We start from the raw sequence: 25,275 nt of genomic DNA on the forward strand, positions 1-25,275 counted from the left end.
CAATCAAGTCTCTGACTTGTAACGTAATCGGACACCCACCCGATCATGACACCCACCCGATCACTTCCGCCCAACCCACATCAACTATCTCTGTACACAAATTTCAAAGCTTCGCCATGCCACCAATTCGTACAGGATATCGGGAAAAGTGGTGGAACAAGAGGGCAAGATCCTACTTGCTATTTCCGATTTAAAAAATGGCAAAATTCGATCAATTCGTCAAGCCGTACGCATTTACAATGTTCCTTACACAACTCTCCATGACCGACTCAATGGCATTGAATATAAGATTGAAAAACGCGCCAATAGTCATGTATTGACTCAGAACGAAGAAGAATCTCTTCTAAAATGGATCCTTGACCTCGATAAGCGCGGATTACCTCCCCGGCCATCCCTCGTACAAGATATGGCAGATCTTCTTCTTTCTCAAAATGGAAATAAACATGTCAGTGAGAGATGGGTTTATCGATTTGTTGATCGACATCCGGAAGTCAAACTACGATTTTCACGAAGATATAACTACGAGCGAGCAAAATGTGAGGATATTAAGATAATCCGAGAGCATTTTAACCGCGTACAAGAGGTCATCCAAGAATATGGGATCTTATCGGAAGATATATATAATTTTGATGAGACTGGCTTCGCTATGGGTCTCTGTGCTTCTGCAAAAGTTATTACAGGCAGCGATCGATATGGAAGGCCTTATTTATTGCAACCTGGCAATCGCGAGTGGGTTACAGCAATTGAAGCAGTTAATTCCACTGGATGGGCTTTGCCCTCATACGTTATCTTCAAAGCAACAACCTATTATCAACAAGGCTGGTTTGAGACTCTTCCACAAGATTGGAGACTTGATATTAGTAAAAATGGCTGGACAACAGATGAGATTGGAATACGGTGGCTTCAAAAGCACTTTATTCCTCATACGACAAGCCGTACGAAGGGGAGATATCGGATGCTTATTCTTGATGGCCATGGAAGCCATTTGACACCTCAATTTGATCAAATTTGCACTGAAAATAACATTATACCAGTGTGTATGCCACCTCATTCCTCGCATCTCTTACAGCCTCTCGATGTGAGTTGTTTTGCTGTTCTAAAACGACAATATGGACGGCTTGTTGAGCAACGTGTACGGCTTGGGTTCAATCATATTGATAAATATGACTTTCTTACGGCTTTTCCAGAGCCTCGTGCAATGGCATATAAAGCTGAAAATGTTCAGAATGGCTTCAAAGCTACTGGATTAGTGCCATATAATCCAGATCATGTTTATGAAAAGCTTACAGTTCAACTTCGGACCCCGACACCCCCTCCTAGTCGATCAAGTAATTCACAATCTTCTTGCCAGCAAACACCTCAAAATCCACGTCAATTCAACCGTCAGACGGCAACAATAAAGAAGCGTATTAATGATCGTACAATAGGTCCATTTGAGGTGGTCGATCAAGCGATAAACCGGCTGTCCAAAGCATACGAAATGAGCAGGAATGAACTTCTGATTATACAGAAAGAGGTGCATGATTTACGAGCCGCAAATGAGAAGGAAAAGAAAAAACGTAAAAGGTCTAGAGCTCAGATATCTCATGAAGGATCTCTTACAGCGCAGGAAGCTCAGGAGCTAATAGGCAGTCGGAATGAGGCATCTCAACCTATCCCGACTGCACCAGTCGAATCCGAACCCCAAACCTCTCAACCACGCCTACGAGCGCCACCGAAGTGCAGTGGGTGTGGAATTATCGGGCATAAAATTAATCGATGTCCAAATCGTACTACTAGTTAAAATATTGTATTTATTTTGTATGTGAGTGAGAAATTCAAGTTTGAAATTCGTATAGAGCGCGTTTTCCGGAGAAAGTGATCGGGTGGGTGTCATGATCGGGTGGGTGTCCGATTACGTTAGATTGCGCCATTGGAGTTATACAGAAATGTCTCGCTAGAAGCTACTCTCCCCATTAAACCAAAGATTGCTGCGTTTGCACAACTCTCGATTTCCCCTGATCCTTCACATTCTCTGTGCTATAGGAATATATAATTTCATCCGCAAGAGGCGCATCGTCCTCAATTGCTGTAATTTTCTGTCCGCGGCTTTGCGACTCTGGTTTCCAGTCTGTCTCAGATGATTAGTACAGAAGCATATACCATAACACAGAAAAGAGAGTATCTCACATCTAGACTTCTTCGCAGAAACCCTAGCCTGAAAGAACTCATCAACCTCTTCCAGTGACCGACCCTTCAACTCCGGGAAGAAGAAGTACGCCCATACAAGCGCTACAACACAGATACTGCCAAATATAAACCCGACCTTGGAGTGTAAACCCACGTAACTGTCACTGATCAAGTACGGAACCACGAATGTGACAACGAATGCCCATAGATTTTGAAAACTCCAGCCCACTATTGCGGATTTGTCTCGTAATCTGGGTGAAGGGGTTTCTGCGCCTGTTAAGGGAGCCCTAATTCGATGGAAACCGGTCAGTATATAAGTCTGTGTTTTACCACTGTAATTGGACACATAGACAATTGAGGAACTCACATCCCACCAAACGAAAAGCAGTAAAAGAAAGGGTACAAGATATCCATGGCTACTATTCCCGCTTTCTGCTGGAAAGTCACCGTCCCCAGGCCCAAACCACCCATTACAAAAAGACATGAGCCACACAACGTGCCGAATATGAGATACATGTTCCGACGGCCGAGTCTGTCGACGAGAAAGAATGTTAAAAACGGTCCCAGACAACCTATTGCGTTTGATATCAGAGTGAATTTGTATGGATTGATGGTTCCGAGGGTTTTGATGAAGACTGTTCCGTAGGATGTAGCGAATGTTTGACCGGTTAATTGGTTGAAGGATTGGATGGAGATGACGATCAGAGTGCGGCGCTGATGATTTTGTAAGTCAGATAATGAATTATGTTTGGGGTTTGTACTTGGCTTGAGATATGCGTACCAGGTTGGTGCCACGGAGTAAATCCATCCAACTACCTTTCTGAACGTTGGCGGCTAGAGATTTTTTCAACAACTCTATCTCACGCTCAAGTTTAGCTTGGTCGTCGTTTTCATAGAGGTATTTAAGTTGTTTTAAAGCTTCCTCATCTCGGCCTTTCCGCAACAGCCAACGTGGAGACTCGGGCAGGAACCAAGCCAACAGAAGCACCAGAGAAGGAATCACAAACATAACGGCTATAGGAATCTTCCAGGACATATCGGTGTTTAATTCCGCTGTCTTGTACGTGATACAAGACATGATGAATGAACCAAAGACATGATTGAACAGATAGCTGATAACGATAATACCGCGAATGGCAGCAGGGGAAATCTCAGCTTGGAACATGGGCACTACGCAGCCCTCCATGCCTATATAGCCGTGAACAATCATTCGACCGATCAAGATCGCCGCGTACGTCTTTGCTGTATACGACACGATAACGCCAATTAGGCAGATGACCATCATCATGATGATAACGGGTCGACGGCCGACACGTTCAGATGTCCAACCTCCTATTAAGATGCCAGCCGCAAATGTGATTCTGGGGAAAGCGCTCAGATAACTCAGATGTTTGGGCGTAATAACATGCTTTCCATGTTTTTCAATAGTACCGAAGCGTTTGATGAATGCTGCATTGAGTAATATCAGAAATCAGTAGTTGAACTTTCACACGTAGCTCGAGCGGGGAGTTTTCGTACGGTCCATGGCCTGGATAGTAGAATAGGCGGTGTTGTCCAAGCCAAAATTGAAGACGCTGATACTCATTAGGAATATACAAAATGCAAGCCTGGGCGTCAAGTGACGCAGAAAGGGCAAGTTTTTGAATTCCATGGTTGTTGAAGCAGTTCTTACGGGAAAGAATCAGAGTCGAGGAAGTGCCTGGATCAGGTCATTTATAGACCATGATATATGAGGAGAGCATCACAAGCGCAGTACGAGCTTAGCCTAATCGTATGGTTAGGGCAAGCTGTACTGAGCATCATCTAGGTGAGTTAGGATAGGAGTTACGAAACGATATGGAAGTTGTAGTCCATAGTTGGCGAATGGACCAATAGGATATTCGCTAGCAAGAATATAAGAATGTTTGACAACATCACGATCCGCTATGGCGCAATCCTCGTGGGCTTTACTTTGTATTTGAACGTATAAATTGACCACAAAAGTGAGTGGGATTTTGTTGATGTTCAAGATTTAATCCGAGATATTTTAAAATACAAAATTACTCCCCGTTCCCCGAACTTAACCCCCCGAAACCGACTACCATGGGTGTTTTGTGTAATATTTCGATTGAATGTTTCTCTCGATACAAGCTACGAGCAAGTGGAATTCAATTTCTAATCTGCAAAGCTATTTACGCAGGGTCCTTTTTGAAGACAGAATGTCGGTTCAAATCGTACATGAAGAGAATATCGTCAATTGTAGTCAAGAGCTTCCTGTCTTATTCCGTGACGATCAGCAACAACCAAGATTGCGTAAGCAGTGCAATGTCCCATCATGTCCCGATGATTTGTGGTGTGTGAAAACAGTCAAAGGTACATAATCAGAAATAAAAAGGAAGGCTCAAAAATCGCATTCAATCAAGATCCGGATGCCCATTTCCTGATAGCTTCCCTCTCCCGCAGAATCGCGGGATCTCCTGGCTGATGGAGGAGGACATCTTCGATTATCTGTTATGCATCCATTGCATCATGGTCTGCGAGACGATATATCATAGCAAGTCGGTAGTGAAGCTTAGCTAATTGTACTGAATCGGGTGTCCACTTTGTTCCCAGTACCCTGTCAGCGTTCCCTGCCACGTGGAATAATTGGGACACCACTGCAGCATACTGACTCATCTCGGGAGGGGGACACGTTGGGATAATCTCGATGATACCTTGTAGGGAGTTGGCACTGAGTTGGAAAAAGAGTGCAGTGAACTTGTCCTCAAAAGGCTCGCCTCCCACGGCCTTGACGAGGGCCCAGTGAGAGCAATGTGCGAGTCGCTCGACTTGTCTAGAAGCCCTCCCCCAGAAAGCGCCGGCGGCTAATGGACTTATTTCTCGATATAGCCCATTGCCGAGCTCTTTTTGAAGAGTGACCCATTTAATCAGCCGCTGTGGGTTTGGAGGAGAGTCTTCCTTGATCTCGTTTGATATGGTTTTTGCCACTTCTGGTTCAATCTTGCCATCAATCTGGAAGTTTTTGAAGCCATGGAGATGTTTCTGGTATGGTTCAAGGAGTCATTCCTGATTCACGGGTCAGTTATAACCTATTTACGAGTCTTTTACTTCATGTGTTTGAGAGTCATTTCCAGTATGCAGGAAGCAGTATAAGACTCACCTGATTCTTGCAGTCCGTGAAATTGGGGGACAAAGTACCTCCGAAAGGGTTGTGAAGAGTGATTCTATGCTTGTTCTTGAGAGATGGATCCGGGCATAGAATCTCGGCATCAGCAAGAGCTTTGAGAAACAGGTCCAAATCCTCACGCAGGATTATAGTTTCCAAATATTCTTCATTATCCAGCGATTCTATCTTTGGGTCGAATGTAATGTTAATTATGTGAGTCATAACGTAGTGCTTGCATTTGGAAATAGCCTCTTGCTTAAATGTCACCGCTGGTATCTGATGAGGTACGAAGAAAAGCTGAAGTGGGAAAACACCATGCATCCTGACGCGAATGAATTGGTTCCCTTTCAACATCACTGTTTTTGCTTCCTGGTAGACCTGTCGATTGGTGCGTAGAGTGGTAAATTCGGGTCTACCCCGCATTGGTGCTTAACAGATAAAGCTGGTATTTGGATAGTCTCCATCTGGTCTTGGAGACCATGTACACAGAATTTCATGGTATATCTTGTCTCGAAGCTCTGCTGGGAGATCTAGCAGGGGGAATGGCTTCTCGTCTTCCTCCTTCTTTCCCTTTGTGGACATTGTCGATAGATGTTCTTCACTCAACTGGGTGAGATGATCAGGTCTTCCTTCTTGATTCCTGTCGATACTGCTGCGTCCGTGTGAAGATGACGTGGTTTGTTTTGTGTGTATCCGACTGGCACAGAGAAATAGAGGATATATGCACGTGACCATCAGATGTACTTTATCCTCCATTCCAACATGAGGTTAGGGTTAGAGATGCGTACAGTTAAGAATATAGATATATGACAAACAAATTTGTTAAGGAGTTAAGCCACTTCTGTTGACATAGGGAATCCCCACAACGTGAAATCCTCCTATTTTTGTGTGAAATATTTTTATGAGATCTCTATGAAAGATCTTTATGTTACTTTTTACCTACGTATGTTTGTATGTACTGGCAGTAGGGTCCTAAGTATAAATAGCTTAGGAATCCTCCCAGAGGTACATCCTGCTCTATAAGCAAGCATTCCAATGTTTCATCTTACTCTTCTCCATTTTTTGAATGCTACAATTCCTTCACTATATGGAGTATATTCATCTAAAGGGATCAGCCATGCAATCAACCGATCTTAGGCCTTAACGATGACCCCTGAAAAGGTCAATCTGAATTGCCAGCGATTGTTGTGTCCCAAATTGTCGATATGGAACCAGTCCCATAGGTGGGAGAAGCCTCAGCGTATCCTTGCAACGTTAAATTCTCTGTGAAGCCGTCAAAAAGTAGATCTATAGTTAGACTCGCGAGATTAGTGCTATTAAAAGAGGCACCGTCGATGAGCAATGACCATTCCGAGCTGCCGGCACAGGATGTACGGTGTCAACGGTGAAACCACCCCAGCCCCAGTAGCCGCCTGTTGTAGCAATGGACAGATTCTAGGACGGGCTTGTGGTGTTCTCGAGGGACCAGATCCATTCATTTATAGAATCGTCATTGCTATAGAGAGGGCTAAGAGATCTGAGTTGGTCATCGAACATTACCTAGGTAATCTAGGTCTTAACATAGGCGTGACTCACGTAGAGGAAAACAGTGCGAACTCCAGTCCAGGTATGGATGTATGATCTGCTCTGACGGCAAATTGATGAAGTTGAAATTAAGGGGCTAGAGTGTCAGTAAGACATGTGCTGGGTCATTAGCCGAGTTGTGGAGACTTGGATCCGTGATCCCTAGTCTTGCAGTGTACTTTCTACTGCTGGTTTGGTTGCTGAACGTCGCTGGACATTTACTCGTTATAGAAGCTGATAGGATATCACCTGACTCACGTAGAACGCCTGCCTCTGTGCCATATTGGGACTAGCCCGTTCTAGGCGAGGTGTTGATATCAACCCTCAACCTCACCACTTAGCGAGAGCACACATGACATCTTCTAGAGCCTCATCAGAAGCTGCCACTCCGCCATACGGTATGAAGTCGACTTGTGCGGTGGCGTTATAATACCTGTTTATTTTATTTTATTAGTATTGTCTCTTATAGTCGCGCTCCAAGAAAACTTACCATCCTACCTATAAGATACACATCATTCAGACTCGCACTCACGTTACTGGGTCGATAGTCGTGAGGAGCACTATAAGTTAAGTTCTCCTGGTTACAATTACAGAAATAGCGCCTTCCCTTTTAAGGCACGGCTAGCTAGCCTTCATTGTCGAATATTCGCATCTCGGTTTCTCCGAGATAAACCAGAATTGAATCCGGTGGTATCGTATACTTCAAACCTGCTTCTATGATTTTGCGAGGAATTCATGTTATGGGCAGAGCAAGATGAGCATGGGAAATCCGATGTCGTCTAATTTTGGTGTTTTGTACAGGCTCGGAGGTGTACTTACAGATTTGCCGGGCAAATAGATTTCTGAGAGGTCACAGAGTAATCGAGCTAGAATAGGAACATCTTCTCGAGCGTCCTATTTTTGAAGTTGGCGAACGACAACTCTCCGTGATTCGATGATAATCAAGTAGCATTAATCTACCCAAGAATAGATCGAGGAGGAAAGTCCTTGTATAGAGTGATGGAGAATGTACCTTCTTGGGGTACTTGCCTAGGGTCTTTTGAGGTCAAATGCTTGCTGATTTGATAGGTGGATGCCCTCAAGTGTTTGGTTAAATTTAGCACATCCTAGAATTTCCGATACTCAACGTGCAAGGAGATGTACTTGCCAATAAGAGTCATATCTCGCTCCCCAGATTACTACTGCTGTTGCAATCTCCTTTCTTAGCGGAATTATGTGACAAAGAGGCTATCATGCATATTCAGCGGAGTACTGATGCAGTACCACCTAACAGGTCAGGTGTTTTGAAACAAAATCAGATCATCCGTCCTCTTTATCGTATCTTTTTCATATCAATCAGTCTTGCAGTATGTAGGTGATTCGTCAAAACAGGCATATTTAGGCTCTGTTAAAAATAGCAACAAGCTGCAGGTTAGCCGCGGTTGGAGCGTTGACTGGGCAAGCCATATGCAGTGTGAAATGTGTTTCAGCAGGCCCTTGTTGCATATGGTGAGAAACCCACCAATCAGAATAATCAGGGCTGTCGAGTATCGCCGAACGTGGCTTGAAAGGCTTTTCCTTTCTGGGACTAGAGCTTCAAGATTAAACACTAACAACAGCCGCCTATCAGACTATGCCTTGATTGTACCGTGCTCATCTAGCAGACCACGTACTACGTACTAGTTGTAACTGTACAGCAAGCGATACAAGCGGACGTGAAGGTGGAATTCTGTCGTGTGGATGAGAAAGATCGTGGGGTGTTTCTAAAATTGTACAAAGGCCAGATCGATCGATGTATGTACCCGTAGGACCCTCAACGTATTCGATGAGAAGAAATGATGAATGAAATTTGGCCAATTGATTCGATGCACATGCCCTAGACGCCAGCAGATTCGTAAAGCAAAGTAAAGAAGAAATGCAAAGGTTGTTGATGAACTTCGATATCAAGGAGTACTAACCCTATAGGGCTAGCCTATAACTAACATTTTTATGGCACTAACCAATATGAGCTTAGTGTTGCGGCTTCTTTCATCCAGTCACCTGATTGGTCTGTGCGCAGTTTTCATTTTATCCAAAGCCCCACAGCAGCCCCCTTCCTTCCGAAGTCCAGAGTTCATCCACCTGCCTCCCGCCGTTTCTTTTCTTTTCTATCTTTAGAACCATCCACCACAAAAAACCCCATGCTTGCATCTCCATCACGTTCCTACTCGTCCAATATCAATATCGCTATCTATTATTGCTACCACTACTGTTAGTGCGTACATACTAGCATAGTAGATACAACTCTTTGACCAAAGCTCTGTGAGCTTGTCATCTAGCCTTGGGCTTAATCATACTGTCGCGTATCTCGCGTTGCGTGCCCTCTTTCTCGACGAACAGATTCTTGGCTTTCAAATTTCGATCCCAGACAGATCGCCGACTTTCCCAGATTTGCGCCGCGCTTCGCATACTATAGTGCTACCTTCTTAGTACTCACCACATTCTTAGGCTTTTTTCTATCTACGCCATACTACCTCGTCCACCCACTGACCCGCAAGCCACGAACGACCCCATCTCCATCGCATAACCTTGTTCGATAATTCACCGACCACCGACGGCCCCCTCCCATTGAGTTTACTGTCGTCCACCGTCTGCACTCCCAGGCTTTCTTCTGCCTGCGTTGCGGAACCTTGATCAGATCCTTTGCATACCTCATTATTCAGCCGCGGTGGATATCAGATTGCTATTCCCGTCATACTTTATCTCCTCTTCCTATCTCTTTGTGCAGCGTCCTGGCTGTCCTGAAGAAGATCATCAGTTCTTTGTTGATGCCATAAACTCGTGGGTCCTGGAAACGAATTGCGTATGTCAACATCGCAGTGTCTAGGTACTCTCTTGCAACTTGCTGCTCGGCCATCTATAAGTTAGTCCATTGCGCGCAAAGCTGGACGGATCAGTTATACACGCTCTACACTCCCGTCTTCCAATATCAAGGAGCCTCCAAATTGATCCACGATGGGTCGGAGGAAAATTGAAATCAAGGCCATTAAAGATGACCGCAATCGTTCAGTGTAAGGATGATCTCTTCTACCGTGATAGTATAGAATTCAAGCTGACGACAATTTTCTCTCGCGCTTAGAACATTCTTGAAGCGAAAAGGGGGCTTGTTCAAGAAGGCGTATGAACTGTCCGTATTGTGCTCAGTTGACGTTGCCGTCATTATCTTTGGCCACAATAAAAAGTTATATGAGTTTTCATCCGGTGATATTGGAGAAACTCTAGGCCGATATCAATACGTACGTCTTTCCTGAACAGTTTTTGTTTTCGAGCCCTGCAATTGACATTGAATTGTTGCGACTGTTAGTGGGGTCCGCCCCATGAACATAAAGGGCCAAATGATTTTTCCGGCAGAGGTGGCGATGAGGAGGAGGATGAAGTTGACGAAGATATGATCGCGGAAGAAATGGGTGCACCAACTCAAAATATTATACCACCTCAACTTCAGAATCAACCGGGCTATCAGCATATCAACCATGCTCCGTCTGCGTCTCCTCCAATTCCCAATGGAGTTAGTTTTGCTCCCCGCCATGGAACTCCGCAACCACAGAATTCATCCCGTCCCTCCTCGCGGAATCATATTCGACAAATGAGTACGCAGTATAGCGGACATGCGCAAGCGCATGCTACACCTCCCCCCCCCGCAAACCCCAACGGCTATACTTACATGGCAAATCCGTCAATGTATAACCCCAATTCAAACGCAGATATGAATGGCCGACCTCCTCAACATGGCCAATACCATCAGTTCGCTCACCCCTCACACCCTGGAAGTCAACAAGCTCAATCCATACCACAGCAACATCAACATGCTCCACATCAGCCGCCTCATCTGAATCTACCTACGCATCAGCACCAGTCAATACACAATCCATACATGCAAGATCAGGGACGACACTCCCTTCCTGTGTCGATGCCCCCTGATACCCAGCAATATCAGTTTCGGCCAACCTTATCGCTCCCCGATCCGACCGGGGCGCAGCAAGCAGGGGATGTGAAGGCTGAAGGGAATTCATCACCAAAGACCAAATCGCGTAGTATCTTCACACCGATTGACGACCAGACGTCGGTGTTTTCTCGTCATTTATTCGGCAGGGCGCCTTTACGTGAATCACCGCAACGTGATACATCAGTGAAGCAAGAATCAAAACCGACAGGCCCCGTTAACCAAACCCTTCCTCTTCCAAGAGGCGGACCACCACCGCCACCCCCTAATCGTGCCGCAACTGAACCTCAAAGATCGCAATCAACGCCTTCTCTGAGCGATTCACAACAACCATCGCGACCCAAGCCGCGACTCAAGGTCCAAATCCCGAGTGACCACTCAGACAGTGGTAGTGCGACAGGCGATTCCTCGCCCCGTGATTCGACGGGTAAGACAGCTTCAACCTCTGCCAAGAAATCATCCGAGACTGGTGCTACTGGCGTTGTCCAACTACCGCCGCCCCCGCCATCTCCAGGCGCGGGCGGGCCTATTCTTAGCGCTGGTGCGCAAGGCCCACCTAATCCGTTCGCTCGTCCGCCTCCGCCCGGTCCGAATGCGCAGAACGGCGGGGGTTATGGCGGTAGTAGTAGCAGCAGCAGTAATCAGAACATGGAAACTCCCATTTCGGCACTTCCTAGTCGATTCGTTTCTGATGCACTTCTTCCTTCTCCTTCAAGCTTCTTTCCTGAATGGGGTTTCGGTAGAACAGGACCAGATACCAGTTTGTTACCGAGTCCGTTACCATTCACCCCTGCAGTGCAGACCGGGCCCGGTTTTGCGCGCGACGAGGAAGCAGAAAGGAAGCGCAAAAATCCTGAAGAGGGAGGGGAGCCTGCGGATACAGGTGGCAAGAAACTGAAGACGTGACTATGATCGAAGAAACTTGCGTCATCGTCTATGTTGTTTCTTATCCTTTTCTTTTTTTTTCTTCTCAGTTGGCATACCGTTTTTGATGACCAGAAAACAGCATATCCTCTCGTTAGCCTTGTTCTGCATTGTTTGCCCTGGTGTCATTATACTATACCCATGATCGTCTGTACCTTCTCCGTTACCTTTTCCGTTCGTCGGAAATTTGTCTTATCTCTTCTCAGGCATGTTATTCTAAAATAATAGGAGCAATCTACGCAAAAATGAATCGATTGGACAATGATTCTGTGCTTACATTATTACTCAATCTCGCTGTCAATAATTGATTTTACTCGACTCATTGTTGGGTTGCCCCTTCTACAGATCTGAGCGAGCGATGAGGGGCAGAATCAATAACAGTTCTCCATATACGTCGGTTTAGACACTCCCTTGTCTCTCTCGGGAGCATTCATCCGTTCAGTTCTTTCTACATGAAAGAATAAGAAGATATCGAAGGCTAGCATTAATCCTGCCCCCTGCCCTGGCCTGCCATGCTTTGTACTGACCCAAAGAAGGTCAAGTCTCATCTCGCAACTCATAGACATATATGCGAATGTATGCTTTTCCATGTATCCAGTCAGCAAAAAGAAAGAAAGAAAGAAAAAAAGAAAGAAAAGAGTAAAGAACAACAAGAAAAACTCGTCCAGTCCAGGGTCCGTTCCAAAAGCTAAAGAAAGAATTTCTCATACCATTAGTGCCTCATTCCGAAACCCGGGTGTGTAACTAATGCATGAAATCGCCATGTGCCCTCTCTAAGTACATGATGGCGCTATGATAAAGCTATCGAGAAAAATTCTATGCAAATAGGCAGACATGATTCAGTAGATTTTATGGGAGAACGAAGATATGCCCGTATTTCCTGATTAGATTTGGTTGTTTGGAATTACCTAATGACGTATTCCGAATAATGATCCAAAACTTTCTGAAAACTGCTTATCTTGATAAAGGATATCTGAAACCTTAAATGTGGCCATGATAAAGAGGCCGCTACGTATTATCTTTCCACGGGTTTAAGTGTAAGGTGGAATTAGGGGGAACGGACTATCTATCTGATCGAGCGGCTAAACCTAATCGTGATTCAAGCTTGTTTGACAAGAGAGTCGGATAGATCGATCTTCTTAGTATTAGACTTCATCACTGCTCAGGAATGCCAGGCAGGAGAGTACTGCTATTAATTTGAGTAGCAACCAACTCAGTTTTTCCACAAGTTCTACCCCCCTCGGGATCATGGCTAGTCTGTATGACGTGGAAAAAGCTCAACATTAGCTGTAGATCAGATATAGGATACTTGATACACAAATATATATATATATGCAACAATCTACCGCCGATAGGCACATCACACACTTCTAACCCATGTCCTTTTAGTTCACAGTTGACAACGCTCATCCTTACCCTACATTCCTTGTCCATCGCATGTAAAGTGCATAATCCATCCAGTGGAACGCTTTTAAAGGTCGGTCGTGTTCATGCCTTGTAACCTTTGAAGGTTATTATCTACTAGAATCATGGATACTCTCATCAAGTTGGTTGTACAAAGCCCTACAGCGCCCGAATACCTAGGTACTTCCCCATACGGATAGGAACGTTGTATAGCCACATATAATCACGCAAATGTTCCAAGGTTCTTGTAGTTCTGTTCGATTTATTACATATAGACAATCCTAAATACGTACGTACATGCATATTCTAGTTAGTGTTGAGGATTTGATGGTTTTGACAACGCTAATACTAAAGTGTGTATCCGTCTCGGAGAAGATTCCCGTATTCGTTTTACAATGCATCTGCATATGTGTGGCTTATAGCGTCATTCCGGAAGCAGTTGATTTTGAATCTTGACAACTATAATGCTTATAGTTAAGTTAATACCTAGTTGTAAGTCGTTAGATAGATACAGATAGTCATAGTCATTGTATGGTCGGGGCTGAAATGAAAGTTCCGTAACCAGCGAAAAAGACGGGCCCGTGCTTCGGTGTGCCCTAACTCCGTCGATCCCAAGGGTGGTACCGTTGGCCCGACTTTATACAGTTACAGTTACGGCAATGGCGGATGCCTTGAATGACGATTGGGTTGTGCCATTGAGCAATAGGAAGATGGACTGAGGAACGGAGATCCATGGCGAGACATAGCTTGAAGTTCTAGAAGATCGGGCACGAGGGATGCGAGGGGTGCGAGGGTGCGAGGGCGCGAGCTGTGGCTATGCTTTTGGCAACGGGATTCGTTACATCGCCCAGATGGAGACATGGAGATGGGAGTCGAGGGAGCAAAAGTTGGGGATTGGCAGAGATGATACTATAGAAGTTAGAGGTGGCAGGGTTATGATGAACTGATGATAGTTCAAAAGACTTCCATCTTCCTTCTCAAGCGTATAAAATAGAAAGAGACAGGTCCCAAGACCATAATTGCTCTTCGATCAGAGTAGTTCACGATTTTTCTTCACGATCTTCCCTTTCTGCCCAGGTGGTAGCTTCTATTTTTTCTGATTTTTCTGCTTCAAATTAGATTTAATCCCAGCGCTTTCGATATCACACACACATATACCCACGCGCAATCCACACACAACACATACATACCATTTATAATTCACAATGGCACCCTTTCTCCCCGATTCTGATCCCTTCCTAGCTCGTAGCGAGCAGTCTCTTCCAGCAAGGACACCTCCCTACGCTCCCGTCATTGACGATGCAGAGTATCCTGCTCTGGTATTCCCCGGTTATGCCGAGAAGCCGCTCTCTGAGCAATTGGAGCCCATTGCAGTGGTGGGGATGGGTAAGTCGTTCCAGACCAGACAGGAAATACAGACTGACTGGATTTGGTGTATAGGTTGCCGCTTGCCTGGTGATGTCTCTTCGCCCTCTGAATTCTGGAACTTGATGCTCAACAAAAGAACTGGACGCACACCCAAAGTTCCTTCTGACCGATTCAATATCGATGGTCACTTCCACCCCAACAATGAGCGACCTGGAAGCTTCAACGTCCTTGGTGGCTACTTCTTGAAAGGCGACCTGCAAGACTTTGACCCTTCCATGTTTGGTATTTCCCCCATTGAAGCCATGTGGATGGACCCCCAACAGCGAAAACTGCTTGAAGTCGTCTACGAGGCCTTCGAGTCTGCCGGTGTCTCTCTCGAAGCAATCTCAGGTACCACAACTGCCGTCTTCGCGGGCAGTTTCACCAGTGACTACCAGCAGATGTCCTTCAAGGAACCAGACTTCCGACACAGCTATGCCGCAACTGGAGTCGATCCTGGTATCATTAGTAACCGAATCAGCCACGTCTTCAACCTTCACGGACCCAGTATTGTGGTTAATACTGCTTGCTCTTCGTCCGTTTATGCTATGCACAATGCTTGCAATGCCCTTCGCAATGGGGAGTGCTCCGGTGCTGTCGTTGGAGGTGTCAATCTTATCATTACTGTTGACCAGCACATGAACACTGCCAAGCTCGGTGTCTTGTCTCCTACATCCACTTGCCGCACTTTCGATGAGTCGGCTGATGGTTATGGCCGTGCTGATGGCGTGGGCGCCGTCTACTTGAAGAGACTCAGCGACGCAGTCCGAGACGGCGACCCAATCCGCGGTGTCATTCGCACCAGTGCCGTGAACTCGTAAGTAAAATCAGCCATATCAATCACGTGAAGCTACTAATTGCCCCAAATAGCAACGGGAAAGCGCCTGCTGTCGGTATCACTCATCCCAACCTGGAGGGACAAAAGGATGTTATCCAACACGCGTACCGTCGCGGTGGAGACCTTGACCCGCGTCTGACTGGCTACTTTGAGATCCACGGCACGGGAACTCCCATTGGTGACCCACTCGAGGTCAATGCGGTCGCTTTGGCCATGAATGGCAAGAGAACCGACGCTGATGAACCTCTTCTTATCGGTGCTGTATGTGATCTGCGTCTTCTATAGAAAAGATACAAAAGACTGACTGGATATGCTTAGGTGAAAACAAACATTGGCCACAGTGAAGCTGCTTCTGGTCTCTCTGCTGTCATCAAGGCTTGCTTGACTGTTGAGAATGGCATCATTCCTCCTACCCGAGGCTTGATCAAGCCTAACCCTAAGAGTAAGCTCTGCATTAACTTCAATTATTTCATAAATATCATCATTCTAACTTAAATAGTCAAATGGAAGGACTGGAAAGTCCGGGTTGTCACTGAGCCTCGTCCCTTCCCTGCTCACTTGCCAGTCAAGCGTGTCAGTGTCAACTCCTTCGGTTACGGAGGTACCAACGGTCATATAATCATCGAGGGTGTCGACTCCTTCTTGCCCGACTACAAGCATGGAAAGAGGACCACCACTAAGCCTGAAGGCGATGAGTTGAACCGTCCTTACCTCTTCCCCATGTCTGCTCACGACAAGCCCACACTCAAGCAGAACATCGCTGCTTACGAGAAGATCGTGGACGAATACGACCCATTAGACCTCAGTTACACCCTTGCCAACCGCCGATCCCGCTTCCAGACCAAGGGATATGTTGTGGCTACTCCTGCTACCGTTAAAGCTGCTTTCGGAAATGATGCTGCTTCTTTCACTATTGCCGAGAAGAAGATCAGTGAGATCGGTTTCGCTTTCACTGGTCAAGGTGCTCAATGGGCTACCATGGGATCTCACCTCATGAGGTACTATCCCAGCTTCTTGGCTACCATCCGTAAACTTGACCAGGCTCTTTGCTCTCTGCCTGATGCTCCCGAGTGGACTCTGGAGGCTACTTTTCTCGAGAATGCAAGCACATCTCGCGTCAACCAAGCTGAGTACTCACAGCCTCTATGTACTGCTATTCAGATTGCCGTTGTTGAGCTACTGCTCTCATGGGGTGTTCGTCCCAAGGTGACTGTTGGTCACTCCTCCGGTGAAATTGCTTCCTCTTTCGCTGCTGGCTTGATCTCCGCCACTGAGGCCATCATCGTTGCGTACTATCGTGGCCAGGCCGTCAAGACCGTCAACACCAACGGTGCTATGATGGCCGTTGGTCTCGGCGCCGAAGCTGCTGGAACATACCTTGCCAACTATGCCGGAAAGGTCGTTATTGCTTGCCACAACTCACCAGCCAGTGTTACTCTCAGTGGTGATGCTCCTGTCCTTGAGGAAATCAAGGCTGCAATGGATGCCGAGGGCATTTTTGCTCGTCTCGTCAAGACTGGTGGCAAAGCCTACCACTCCCACCACATGAAGCCTTCTACTGAAGTCTACAAGAATTTGATTCTGAAGGCTAGGTCTGTTGTGGATTTCGGCTCGCCGTTGTCCACTGGCGCCATCATGGTCTCTAGTGTCACGAACTCCAGACTTGCCGAGGGTACCGTTGTTGATGAGAACTACTGGTGTCAGAACTTAATCAGTCCCGTGTTGTTTAACCAGGCTGTCCAGACTCTTGCTACCGCAAGCGATCTCTCTGTTGATGTCTTGATCGAAATTGGACCGCACACTGCTCTTTCCAGTCCTATCAAGCAGGTTTGCAAGGAATTTGGTTACAAAACCCTCGGATACATCCCCACCTTGATCCGCAATGAAGACTCTGCTGCTCAGCTCCTCAAGGTTGCCGGTGAGCTCTTCTTGGGAAACTATCCCGTTGATCTCGAAACTGCCACTGCCATCGAGCAGCAAACCACCCCCCTCGAAAAGATCAAGCTCGTCAAGGGTAAGGTTCTTGTTGACCTGCCAACCTACAAGTGGCACTACCCCAGAAAGCTTTGGGCCGAGCCTCGTCAATCGCTCGAGCACCGTTCCATCAAGCACCCTCGTCACGATGTCTTGGGTCTTCGCATGCCTGGATGCTCTGCTGTTGAACCAGTCTGGAGAAACGTCCTCCGTATCAGAGATGTCCCATGGCTCCGGGATCACTCCCTTGGTGGTGAAGCCGTTTTCCCTGCCGCTGGTTACTTCTCCATGGCCATTGAAGCCGTAACCCAAGTCAATGAACTCAGCGCCAAGCCCGTCAAGATCGACGGGTTCGTACTCCGTGATGTTTCCATCAAGGCGGCTTTGGTCACCCCTGATGACGACCAAGGTATTGAGGTCATGTTCAGCTTGCGACCATCTATCTTCACTGAAGCTGAACAGGGCCAGTGGTGGGACTTCAACGTTTCCTCTGTCTCTGCTACTGGTCACTGGAACGACCATGTTACTGGTACTATTGGTATCAACAGCCGTCAGCGTGGTCAGATCCCTCGACGCATTCCCAACCTTCCTCAACGTGCCACTGGCAAGGCCTGGAACGATAGCCTCAAGGAGGTTGGGTTCGATTACGGTCCATCCTTCCAGGGTATGGTTGACGTCCAGTCTGATGGCAAGAACTACATTGCTGCTACTCACTTTGACATCAAGCAAGAGTCTGGTGCCATGGAGGGTGAATCTCGTTACGTCTTGCATCCAGGAACTGTTGATCTTTGCTTGCAGCTTATTATCGTCTCTATCTACGCTGGTAAGCTCAATGACATGACCTGTGGCGCTGTTCCCATCCAAGTCGATGAAGTCGCCATTTGGCCACCAAGTGAGGAGCAAGTCAAGGACCCTGCTGCCATAGCTTTCTCTTTCACTGACCAGCGTGGTATTCGTTCTTTTGTCAGCGGCTCTCAGCTCGTTGCCAGTAACGGTGAGCTTCTCATGGATATTACTGACATGCGCTGTGTTGCTTACGAGGCCGCTGTTCCCCAACGTGCTGAAGAAGCTACTGAGCCCCAGCCATATCAAGAGACTGTCTGGAAATACGATATTGACAGTTTTTCTTGGGCCAACAACTTGGGCAACCTCACTACCGCCAAATTGGTTGAAGCTCTTGCTCACAAAGCACCAGGATCCAAGGTCCTCGAGATTGGATTTCAGAACACTGCTAGCATCCTGGAAGAGCCTTTGCAAATAAACTACACTGTGGTTGAGCAATCCGATGAGGCTGTTGAAGCTACCAAGGCCAAGTTCGCCAATGCTAAGAGCCTCAAGGTTGAGAAACTGGACATCTCCGTGCCTCTCGCCGACGAGGCAGTTAGCGGTACCTACGATCTAGTTATTGCTACTGATAAAGTGGGAGCTACTGTGCTTGAGAACATTCGTAAACTGGTCAGTCCTGGTGGACGGCTTGTCTTGAAGCAAGGTAGCGTTCCCGCTACTGGCTTTGAAAATGTCGAAATCTTCGTGGAGAAGAAAAACAAGACTCTTGCTTTCTCTAAAGCTGCTGTGGATGAGGAAACTCCAGCTGCTAAAGAGGTCACCTTGGTCTACCGCAACAATCCTGCTCCTATCCTCAGTCCTATTGAGGAGGAGTTGACTAAGGCTGGCTTCGTTACTAAAAGAAGCCGCCTGGACGCTCTTGAAGCTAAGGATGGTGAGTCTGTCATCGTCGTTGGTGATCTCGAAGGCTCTCCTCTGCTCGCTACCGTGCAGGAGAAGGAGTTCGAAGGTATCAAGCATCTTACCAGCAAGGCCTCTTCTATTCTCTGGGTTACTGCGGGTGGTATCTTGACTGGTAAGGACCCCGAGTACGCCATGACCAACGGTCTTGCTCGATCAGTCACTTCGGAGCAAGCTTCATTGGACTTGATTACTTTGGACTTCGACCTTGATACTAGCTCCGTCTCTCAACTTGCTTCTATCATTGCTAAGACCGCCAAGCGCCAGTCCAAGAAGGCTGACATCCGTGAGACTGAATACGTTGTCTCCAACGGTCTTGTCTACATCAGCCGTCTAGTAGCCAACCGTGGTGCTTCCAACACTACCGTGAAGAGCACCTCTATCCCTACTCCTTTCACTGAGGATCAGCGCCTGGTTGCTCAAGCCCAACAAGGCAAGATTACCTGGACTGCAGACAAGCGCGAGCACGATCCATTAAGCCCCGGCGACGTTGAAGTCAAGCTGCTCTACGCTGGTCTCAACAAGGAGGATACCGTTGTCATCAATGGCAACGACTACCCTACCACCTTCAGCCACGAAATCTCAGGAACTATCACCAAGGTTGGATCTAAGGTCACTAATTTCAAGGCTGGAGATGTCGTTGTTGGTCTCAAGTTTGACAAGTTCGCCTCCTTCCAACGCACTTCTGCCAATTTGCTTCAAAAGGTCGAGAAGGACGAGGACGTTACAAAGTTGGCTTCTGTTCCCTGGAGCTTTGCTTCTGCCATCTATGGTTTGGAGACTCTTGCCAGAATTGAGCCTGGCGAGACTGTTCTCATATTGAGCAACACTGGTACCGTTGGCGCCGCTGCTCTCAAGGTCGCTCAGGCACTCAACGCTAAACCCTACATTGTTGCTGATTCTGAGATGGATGTCTCTAAAATTGTTAGCAAGTTCGGTATTGCCCGCGACCAGATTGTCATTCCTACCATTACATCCTTGGCTCGTGACTTCAAGGCTTTGACGAAGGGCCGAGGATTTGATGTAATCTTCAGCGGTGGCTACACCGACCCTGTTCTCGCTCGCGAGTCCTGGCGGTATACTGCTCCTCTCGGTCGATTCGTCGACTTTGGTCGCAAGAACGTCCTTAAGCGTGCTCTCCTTGACACCCTTCCTCTGCACCAGAGTGCTAGCTATCTTTCATTTGACCTTTTGGACTTATATGCTCACAAACCTCAGACCTTGACCTACTTACTCAAATCTGCTGTTACCCTGTACCACAAGGATCCCAACATTGTCGTTGAAGCACCAGAAATCTTCCATGTTGCCGACCTTGAATCTGCAGTGTCCTCTTTCTCTAATAATATTCTTTCAAGCAAGAAATTGATTGCTTACCGGCCTTCTGAGAACCAGTTGGAAGTTATTCCTACTGCTCCTACTCTGCGCTTCAGCCCCGACGCAACTTACTTCTTGGTTGGTTGCTTGGGTGGTTTGGGACGTAGTCTCACATCCTGGATGACCGAGAACGGAGCCAGACGCTTCGCTTTCCTTGGTCGTTCTGGTACTGACCAAGAACAGGCCAGAATCCTTGTTGAAGACTTGCAAAAGGCCGGTGTTCACTGCCAGATTATTCGAGGTGATGTTGCCAGCAAGGAAGATGTTGAGCGCGCCGTTGCCAGCATTCCTAAGAAACACCCCATTCGTGGCGTTGTACAAGCTGCTATGGTTTTAAGGGTATGTTTCATATCTTTTTCGTTTTCTGTAATGCGCGGTGCTCGATAACTAATAATCTTTATAGGACGGTTTGTTCCACTCCATGACCTACAACAACTGGCTTACCGCTACTTGCCCTAAGGTCCAGGGTACCTTGAACCTCCACGAGATTCTCGCAGACACTCCTCTAGACTTTTTCGTGACCACCAGTTCCACCTCTGGTACTCTCGGTACCCCTGGTCAGGCCAACTACTCTGCCGCCAACAGCTTCTTGGACAACATTGCCCGCTACCGCGTTAACCACGGCCTGCGTGCATGCTCTATTGTCTTACCTATGGTTCTTGGTGTTGGTTACGTTGCTGAGCACCCTGAAGTTGAAGAAGCCCTGCGCCGAAAGGGTATCTACGGTATTGACGAGACCCATCTTCTAGAATCATTTGCTACATCCATGCTCGTCCAAACCAGCAAAAGACCCGTCGACCACATTATTGTCGGATTGGACCCCGTCAAGCTCCAAAAGTCCATCAGCAGCGCTGATACTACTGACGGGTTCTGGCTCGAAGATACTCGTTTCAAGACCCTCTTAGAGTCCATGAAATCTGCCGACTCTGCCGGTAGCCCTGAAGCTTCCCGTACCATCTTAACTACCATCCGCACCGCTGCCACTCCCGCTGAAGCTGTCCAGATTACTAGCGACTACTTCACTCAAAAACTGTCTCGTCTACTCGTTCTTGACCTCGACATATTTGAGCCTCACACTAAGGCCATTGCTGACTACGGTCTTGACAGTATGATTGGTGCCGAATTGCGAAACTGGATCTTCAAGGAGCTTGGCCTTGATATTCCTTTCCAGAGATTGCTTGGTCCTGAGCTTACTATCTGGAAGTTTGCTATTGAAGTGTGCGCTAACCAGGGACAAGTTTTAGAGGGATCTTCTTAAGGACAAAATGTTTGACATTTTCAGTAGTATTTCCTTTGTTTATCCATATGTGTGTGAACCGAAACAAATGAATGTGCTATGAGTGTACTTGTTTTTAAATTTTAGAATGCCGTCATAAGATAGAGTGAATGTTATTTCCAATTAAAGCTACCAGTTAAGTCTATATCCCTTGTCATCAACAGATACCTACTCTTTGGTTAGAAGAGTTAGCTGATTATATGGATAGAAGGAAATCGTGTATACGTTTAATAATAATCTTCTCGCAAATCCAGAGATTCTCTTAGGTCCAATATTTCTTTTCATTATCCAAGGGAAGTCAAGGCTTAGACTCGTGCCTTATGCGCATAATATCCCTAAATTCCTAGCCCTCTGTTGCCTAGCCCTGACCCGTCACAGATTCATCTGTCCACAAATAGCAACATAGGACTCTTGTTCCTGTAACCTTTTTCCTACATGGAAAGTCAATTGTAGAATGCGCCACTAAGACAAGTCAGGAGATGGCATATACATAATTTGTAGGGGCCCACAATTCATGGGATGAATCGGAGAAGCGGGCCGGATCGGACCCTAAACTCAATCCAACCCAAAACACCCACCGACCAAACCTTATCATTAATTACCTCTCTCCGATATATTTCTGAGAATGACAGTGCCAAATCCTCAAGCGACCATTGTCTTTGAAATTGCTAAACTTTTCTTTACCTGATCTATGGCTACAAATCTCAGCGAAGCATTCTCACGGTCTCCATTTCTCCTCTCTCTACGACAATCACTGTACTCGTTGCCAGTGCGGCCTGAATTTCTCGCCTCTTCTTCCTTCAAATTTGTCAACCCGCGTAGTCATGTCACCAACACAGATAAGGTAGTCCAGGTTCTACCAGCCTCGGCAATTGCTGGGCTGAGTGATGAGAATGTCCTGGCTTTGTTCTCTACAGGGTTCTTCGGGGGATTCATCTTTGGCTTCGAGAGATTTATCTTGCGGATTGGAGGTTATAACATATTGCCATCTCGATATACAGGTTAGACTTTTCCTTTCAGTCATCGAGTACTTAGGCACGTCATATCTTGAATAGCACATCTGAAAAAGTAAGGGGCACTTAGCTAAATGAAGAACAGGCTTTGAACGCCCATCAGACGCTGTAACCATTTGGAACAAATCTGATATCCCTACAACCCATCTTCTCCCAAATGGTAGCAACCTATTCGGCTCTTTTACCATGTTGGACAAATATATAGCCACAAACCCTTCAGAGCAAGATGCCAGCTACGTCGATTACGGCTTTGGATCAGACGAGTCCATATTTGCTGGCTGCCATAGGTTCCAAATAACAAGATTACCGACTCAATCGGGGGCAGAATCGCAAGTGCAGATGGAACTGCTCCATTTCAGATGCAACCCGCAGAAAAATAAACCGTCAATTGCTGAATATATTGAGCGGTTTCATTATGTCTACGCAAAGGCCTTGTTCGCGAATGGGATTCAGTATGTGATTACCCGGTAGGGACTACGCGTTTGATACCAGCTGTATCTTTACGATTAGGTACATGCTGTTGGTGGTGGGAATGTACGATAGAGACATACTGATAGATATATAAATAGACAGATTCTCATCTCTAATAAGAACATAATAATATCCAAGGGTATTCTAGCCCCAGGATATCAAATTTATCGTGTGTTTGCGAAATCGCTGACTCTCCATAATTCTCAAGGATAGGCATCAATAGATGTTGCATGCGTGAATGACAGAAATGACACCAGTACCTTGCATGGCAAACCGGTCCCAACCCTTCACTATTCATCTACTTACATTCAAGGGATGGAGTCTTTACCAGGAGGTACACTGACCACCGCAAACCAATGAATGAATGAATGATGTTTATTACGCCCGGAGGGACTAACCCTATAACGTAATCCACAAGCGATCCGGCACTTTTTCCCGAACGCGTACACAATATTGATCTCAAATCTCAATTTCTAACCCACATACTAATTATATACAAAAAATTAATTCCTAATACGATTAGGACATCCGGTTATTTTATGTCCTGCAACAACACAACCACTGCAGCGAAATTGACGTCGTACAGGTGGATGAGATACTGGGAGCTCAAGCTCGGCCGGAGCAGTAGTAACAGCTTGGGATGCTTCAATCTGAGCTTGGACGAGTGCTTGAGCTTCCTCTCTGGTAATTCCCTGCTCATAAGATATTTGCTGCTTAGATCTTTGACGTTTTTGCTTCTCCCTCTCATGTGCAGCCCGAAGATCATGGAGTTCCTTCTGTGCAATTGTAAGCTTATTAATACTCATCTCATAAACCTTTGATGCCCGTGTAAACACTTCACCAATAGCCTCAGATGAACTTCTTGTATGCCGGCTTATTCTCTTCTTCATTGTAGTCATTTGGCGCTTAAATTGACGTGGGTTTTGAGGGGTTTGCAAGCAGGATGATTGTGTATCACTTGATCGACTTAGAGGGGGTGTTGGAGTCTTCAATCGAACAGTAAGCTGTTGATAAACTCGATCTGGATTGAATGGTACTAATCCAGTTGCTATAAAGCTATTCCGAACAGTTTGAGCTTTATATGCCATCGTACGAGCCTTCGGGAATGTAGTGAGAAAGTCGATTTTGTCAATGTGATTGAATCCAAGCCTCATTCGCTGCTCAACAAGCTGTCCATAATGTCGCTTTAAAACAGCAAAACAGCCAACATCAAGAGGCTGTAAAAGATGTGAAGAATGAGGAGGCATACAGACTGGAATAATATTATTCTCAGTGCATGTACGGTCAAATTCAGCAGTTAAATGGCTTCCATGACCATCAAGGATCAACATCCGATATTTCCCCAATGTACGGCCATCGGTAAGAGGAATAAAATGAGATTTAAGCCATTCTAATCCAATCTTATCTATCGTCCATCCATTGTCGCTAATGTTGATTTTCCAGTCGTCTGGAAGATCCTCAAACCAGCCTAATCGGGTGTATTTCTTTGCCTTGAAAATAATGTACGAAGGCAATGCCCATCCAATCGAATTAACTGCCTCAATTGCAGTTACCTATTTCTCGATTACCAGTCTGTAATAGCTTTGGCCGAGCATATCAATCACTTCCAGTGATAACTTTTGCAGTCGCACAGAGTCCCATAGCAAAGCCCGTCTCATCAAAATTGTAGATATCTTCTGGCAAGATTCCATACTCTAATATAGCCTCTCGTACGCGATCAAAATATTCTTGGATTATCTTCGGATCTTCGCACTTAGCACGTTCATAGTTATATTTCTGCGAGAACTTTGATTCAATCTCTGGGCGACGTTTGACAAGATTATATACCCAATTCTCTCCAACCTGTTGGTTTCCGCGTTGTGAGAGAAGATAATCAGCCATCTCTCGTACAAGAGAGTGTCGAGGGAATAATCCACGTTTATCTAGATCGAGTATCCATTTACAAGCGATTCCTCCTCACACTGAGTTAATTTATGACTGTTGGCGCGTACTTGAGATCTTTGTTGAGTG

General features: G+C 46.3%; 7 protein-coding genes across 8 annotated transcripts, besides 6 other annotated features; 4 read left to right on the plus strand and 3 right to left on the minus strand.

Annotated features, from left to right (window-relative positions):
* Positions 1–160: 160 nt before the first annotated feature.
* Positions 161–1,690: a mobile genetic element.
* On the plus strand, positions 198–1,783 carry TSTA_003980 (pogo transposable element, putative; the record flags this gene model as incomplete). Its single annotated transcript, XM_002487955.1, has 2 exons — positions 198–226; positions 310–1,783. The coding sequence occupies 2 exons, from the start codon at positions 198–200 to the stop codon at positions 1,781–1,783; spliced, it is 1,503 nt and encodes a 500-aa protein (XP_002488000.1).
* A 172-nt stretch (positions 1,784–1,955) lies between these two features.
* On the minus strand, positions 1,956–3,820 carry TSTA_003990 (sugar transporter, putative; the record flags this gene model as incomplete). Its single annotated transcript, XM_002487956.1, has 5 exons — positions 1,956–2,110; positions 2,170–2,456; positions 2,537–2,883; positions 2,951–3,618; positions 3,688–3,820. 5 exons carry the CDS (start codon positions 3,818–3,820, stop codon positions 1,956–1,958), a joined length of 1,590 nt encoding a protein of 529 aa, XP_002488001.1.
* An 839-nt stretch (positions 3,821–4,659) lies between these two features.
* Positions 4,660–5,737, minus strand: TSTA_004000 (uncharacterized protein; the record flags this gene model as incomplete). The annotated part of the gene is made up of 2 exons (XM_002487957.1): positions 4,660–5,190; positions 5,309–5,737. 2 exons carry the CDS (start codon positions 5,735–5,737, stop codon positions 4,660–4,662), a joined length of 960 nt encoding a protein of 319 aa, XP_002488002.1.
* A 4,113-nt stretch (positions 5,738–9,850) lies between these two features.
* Positions 9,851–11,744, plus strand: TSTA_004010 (SRF-type transcription factor RlmA; the record flags this gene model as incomplete). Its single annotated transcript, XM_002487958.1, has 3 exons — positions 9,851–9,906; positions 9,975–10,131; positions 10,200–11,744. 3 exons carry the CDS (start codon positions 9,851–9,853, stop codon positions 11,742–11,744), a joined length of 1,758 nt encoding a protein of 585 aa, XP_002488003.1.
* Positions 11,745–12,367: 623 nt separating this feature from the next.
* Positions 12,368–12,409: a microsatellite.
* A 1,900-nt stretch (positions 12,410–14,309) lies between these two features.
* Positions 14,310–14,356: a microsatellite.
* Positions 14,357–14,371: 15 nt separating this feature from the next.
* On the plus strand, positions 14,372–21,763 carry TSTA_004020 (polyketide synthase, putative; the record flags this gene model as incomplete). Its single annotated transcript, XM_002487959.1, has 6 exons — positions 14,372–14,552; positions 14,607–15,390; positions 15,444–15,672; positions 15,730–15,853; positions 15,911–20,844; positions 20,909–21,763. The coding sequence occupies 6 exons, from the start codon at positions 14,372–14,374 to the stop codon at positions 21,761–21,763; spliced, it is 7,107 nt and encodes a 2,368-aa protein (XP_002488004.1).
* A 628-nt stretch (positions 21,764–22,391) lies between these two features.
* On the plus strand, positions 22,392–23,438 carry TSTA_004030 (uncharacterized protein). Of its 2 annotated transcripts, none has more exons than XM_002487961.1 (2): positions 22,392–22,816; positions 22,880–23,438. In XM_002487961.1, exons 1-2 carry the CDS (start codon positions 22,669–22,671, stop codon positions 23,263–23,265), a joined length of 534 nt encoding a protein of 177 aa, XP_002488006.1. In that variant the 5' UTR covers positions 22,392–22,668; the 3' UTR covers positions 23,266–23,438. The 2 variants fall into 2 exon arrangements, with proteins under 2 accessions (XP_002488006.1, XP_002488005.1); XM_002487960.1 differs by having other exon boundaries at positions 22,392–22,782.
* A 330-nt stretch (positions 23,439–23,768) lies between these two features.
* On the minus strand, positions 23,769–25,146 carry TSTA_004040 (uncharacterized protein; the record flags this gene model as incomplete). The annotated part of the gene is made up of 2 exons (XM_002487962.1): positions 23,769–24,799; positions 24,870–25,146. The coding sequence occupies 2 exons, from the start codon at positions 25,144–25,146 to the stop codon at positions 23,769–23,771; spliced, it is 1,308 nt and encodes a 435-aa protein (XP_002488007.1).
* Positions 23,895–24,818: a mobile genetic element.
* Positions 24,823–25,209: a mobile genetic element.
* Positions 25,206–25,275: part of a mobile genetic element that runs on past the window's edge.

The sequence above is a fragment of the Talaromyces stipitatus genome, genomic scaffold, assembly GCF_000003125.1.
Source record: "Talaromyces stipitatus ATCC 10500 scf_1105507295517 genomic scaffold, whole genome shotgun sequence".
Classification (NCBI taxonomy): Eukaryota; Fungi; Ascomycota; class Eurotiomycetes; order Eurotiales; family Trichocomaceae; genus Talaromyces; species Talaromyces stipitatus.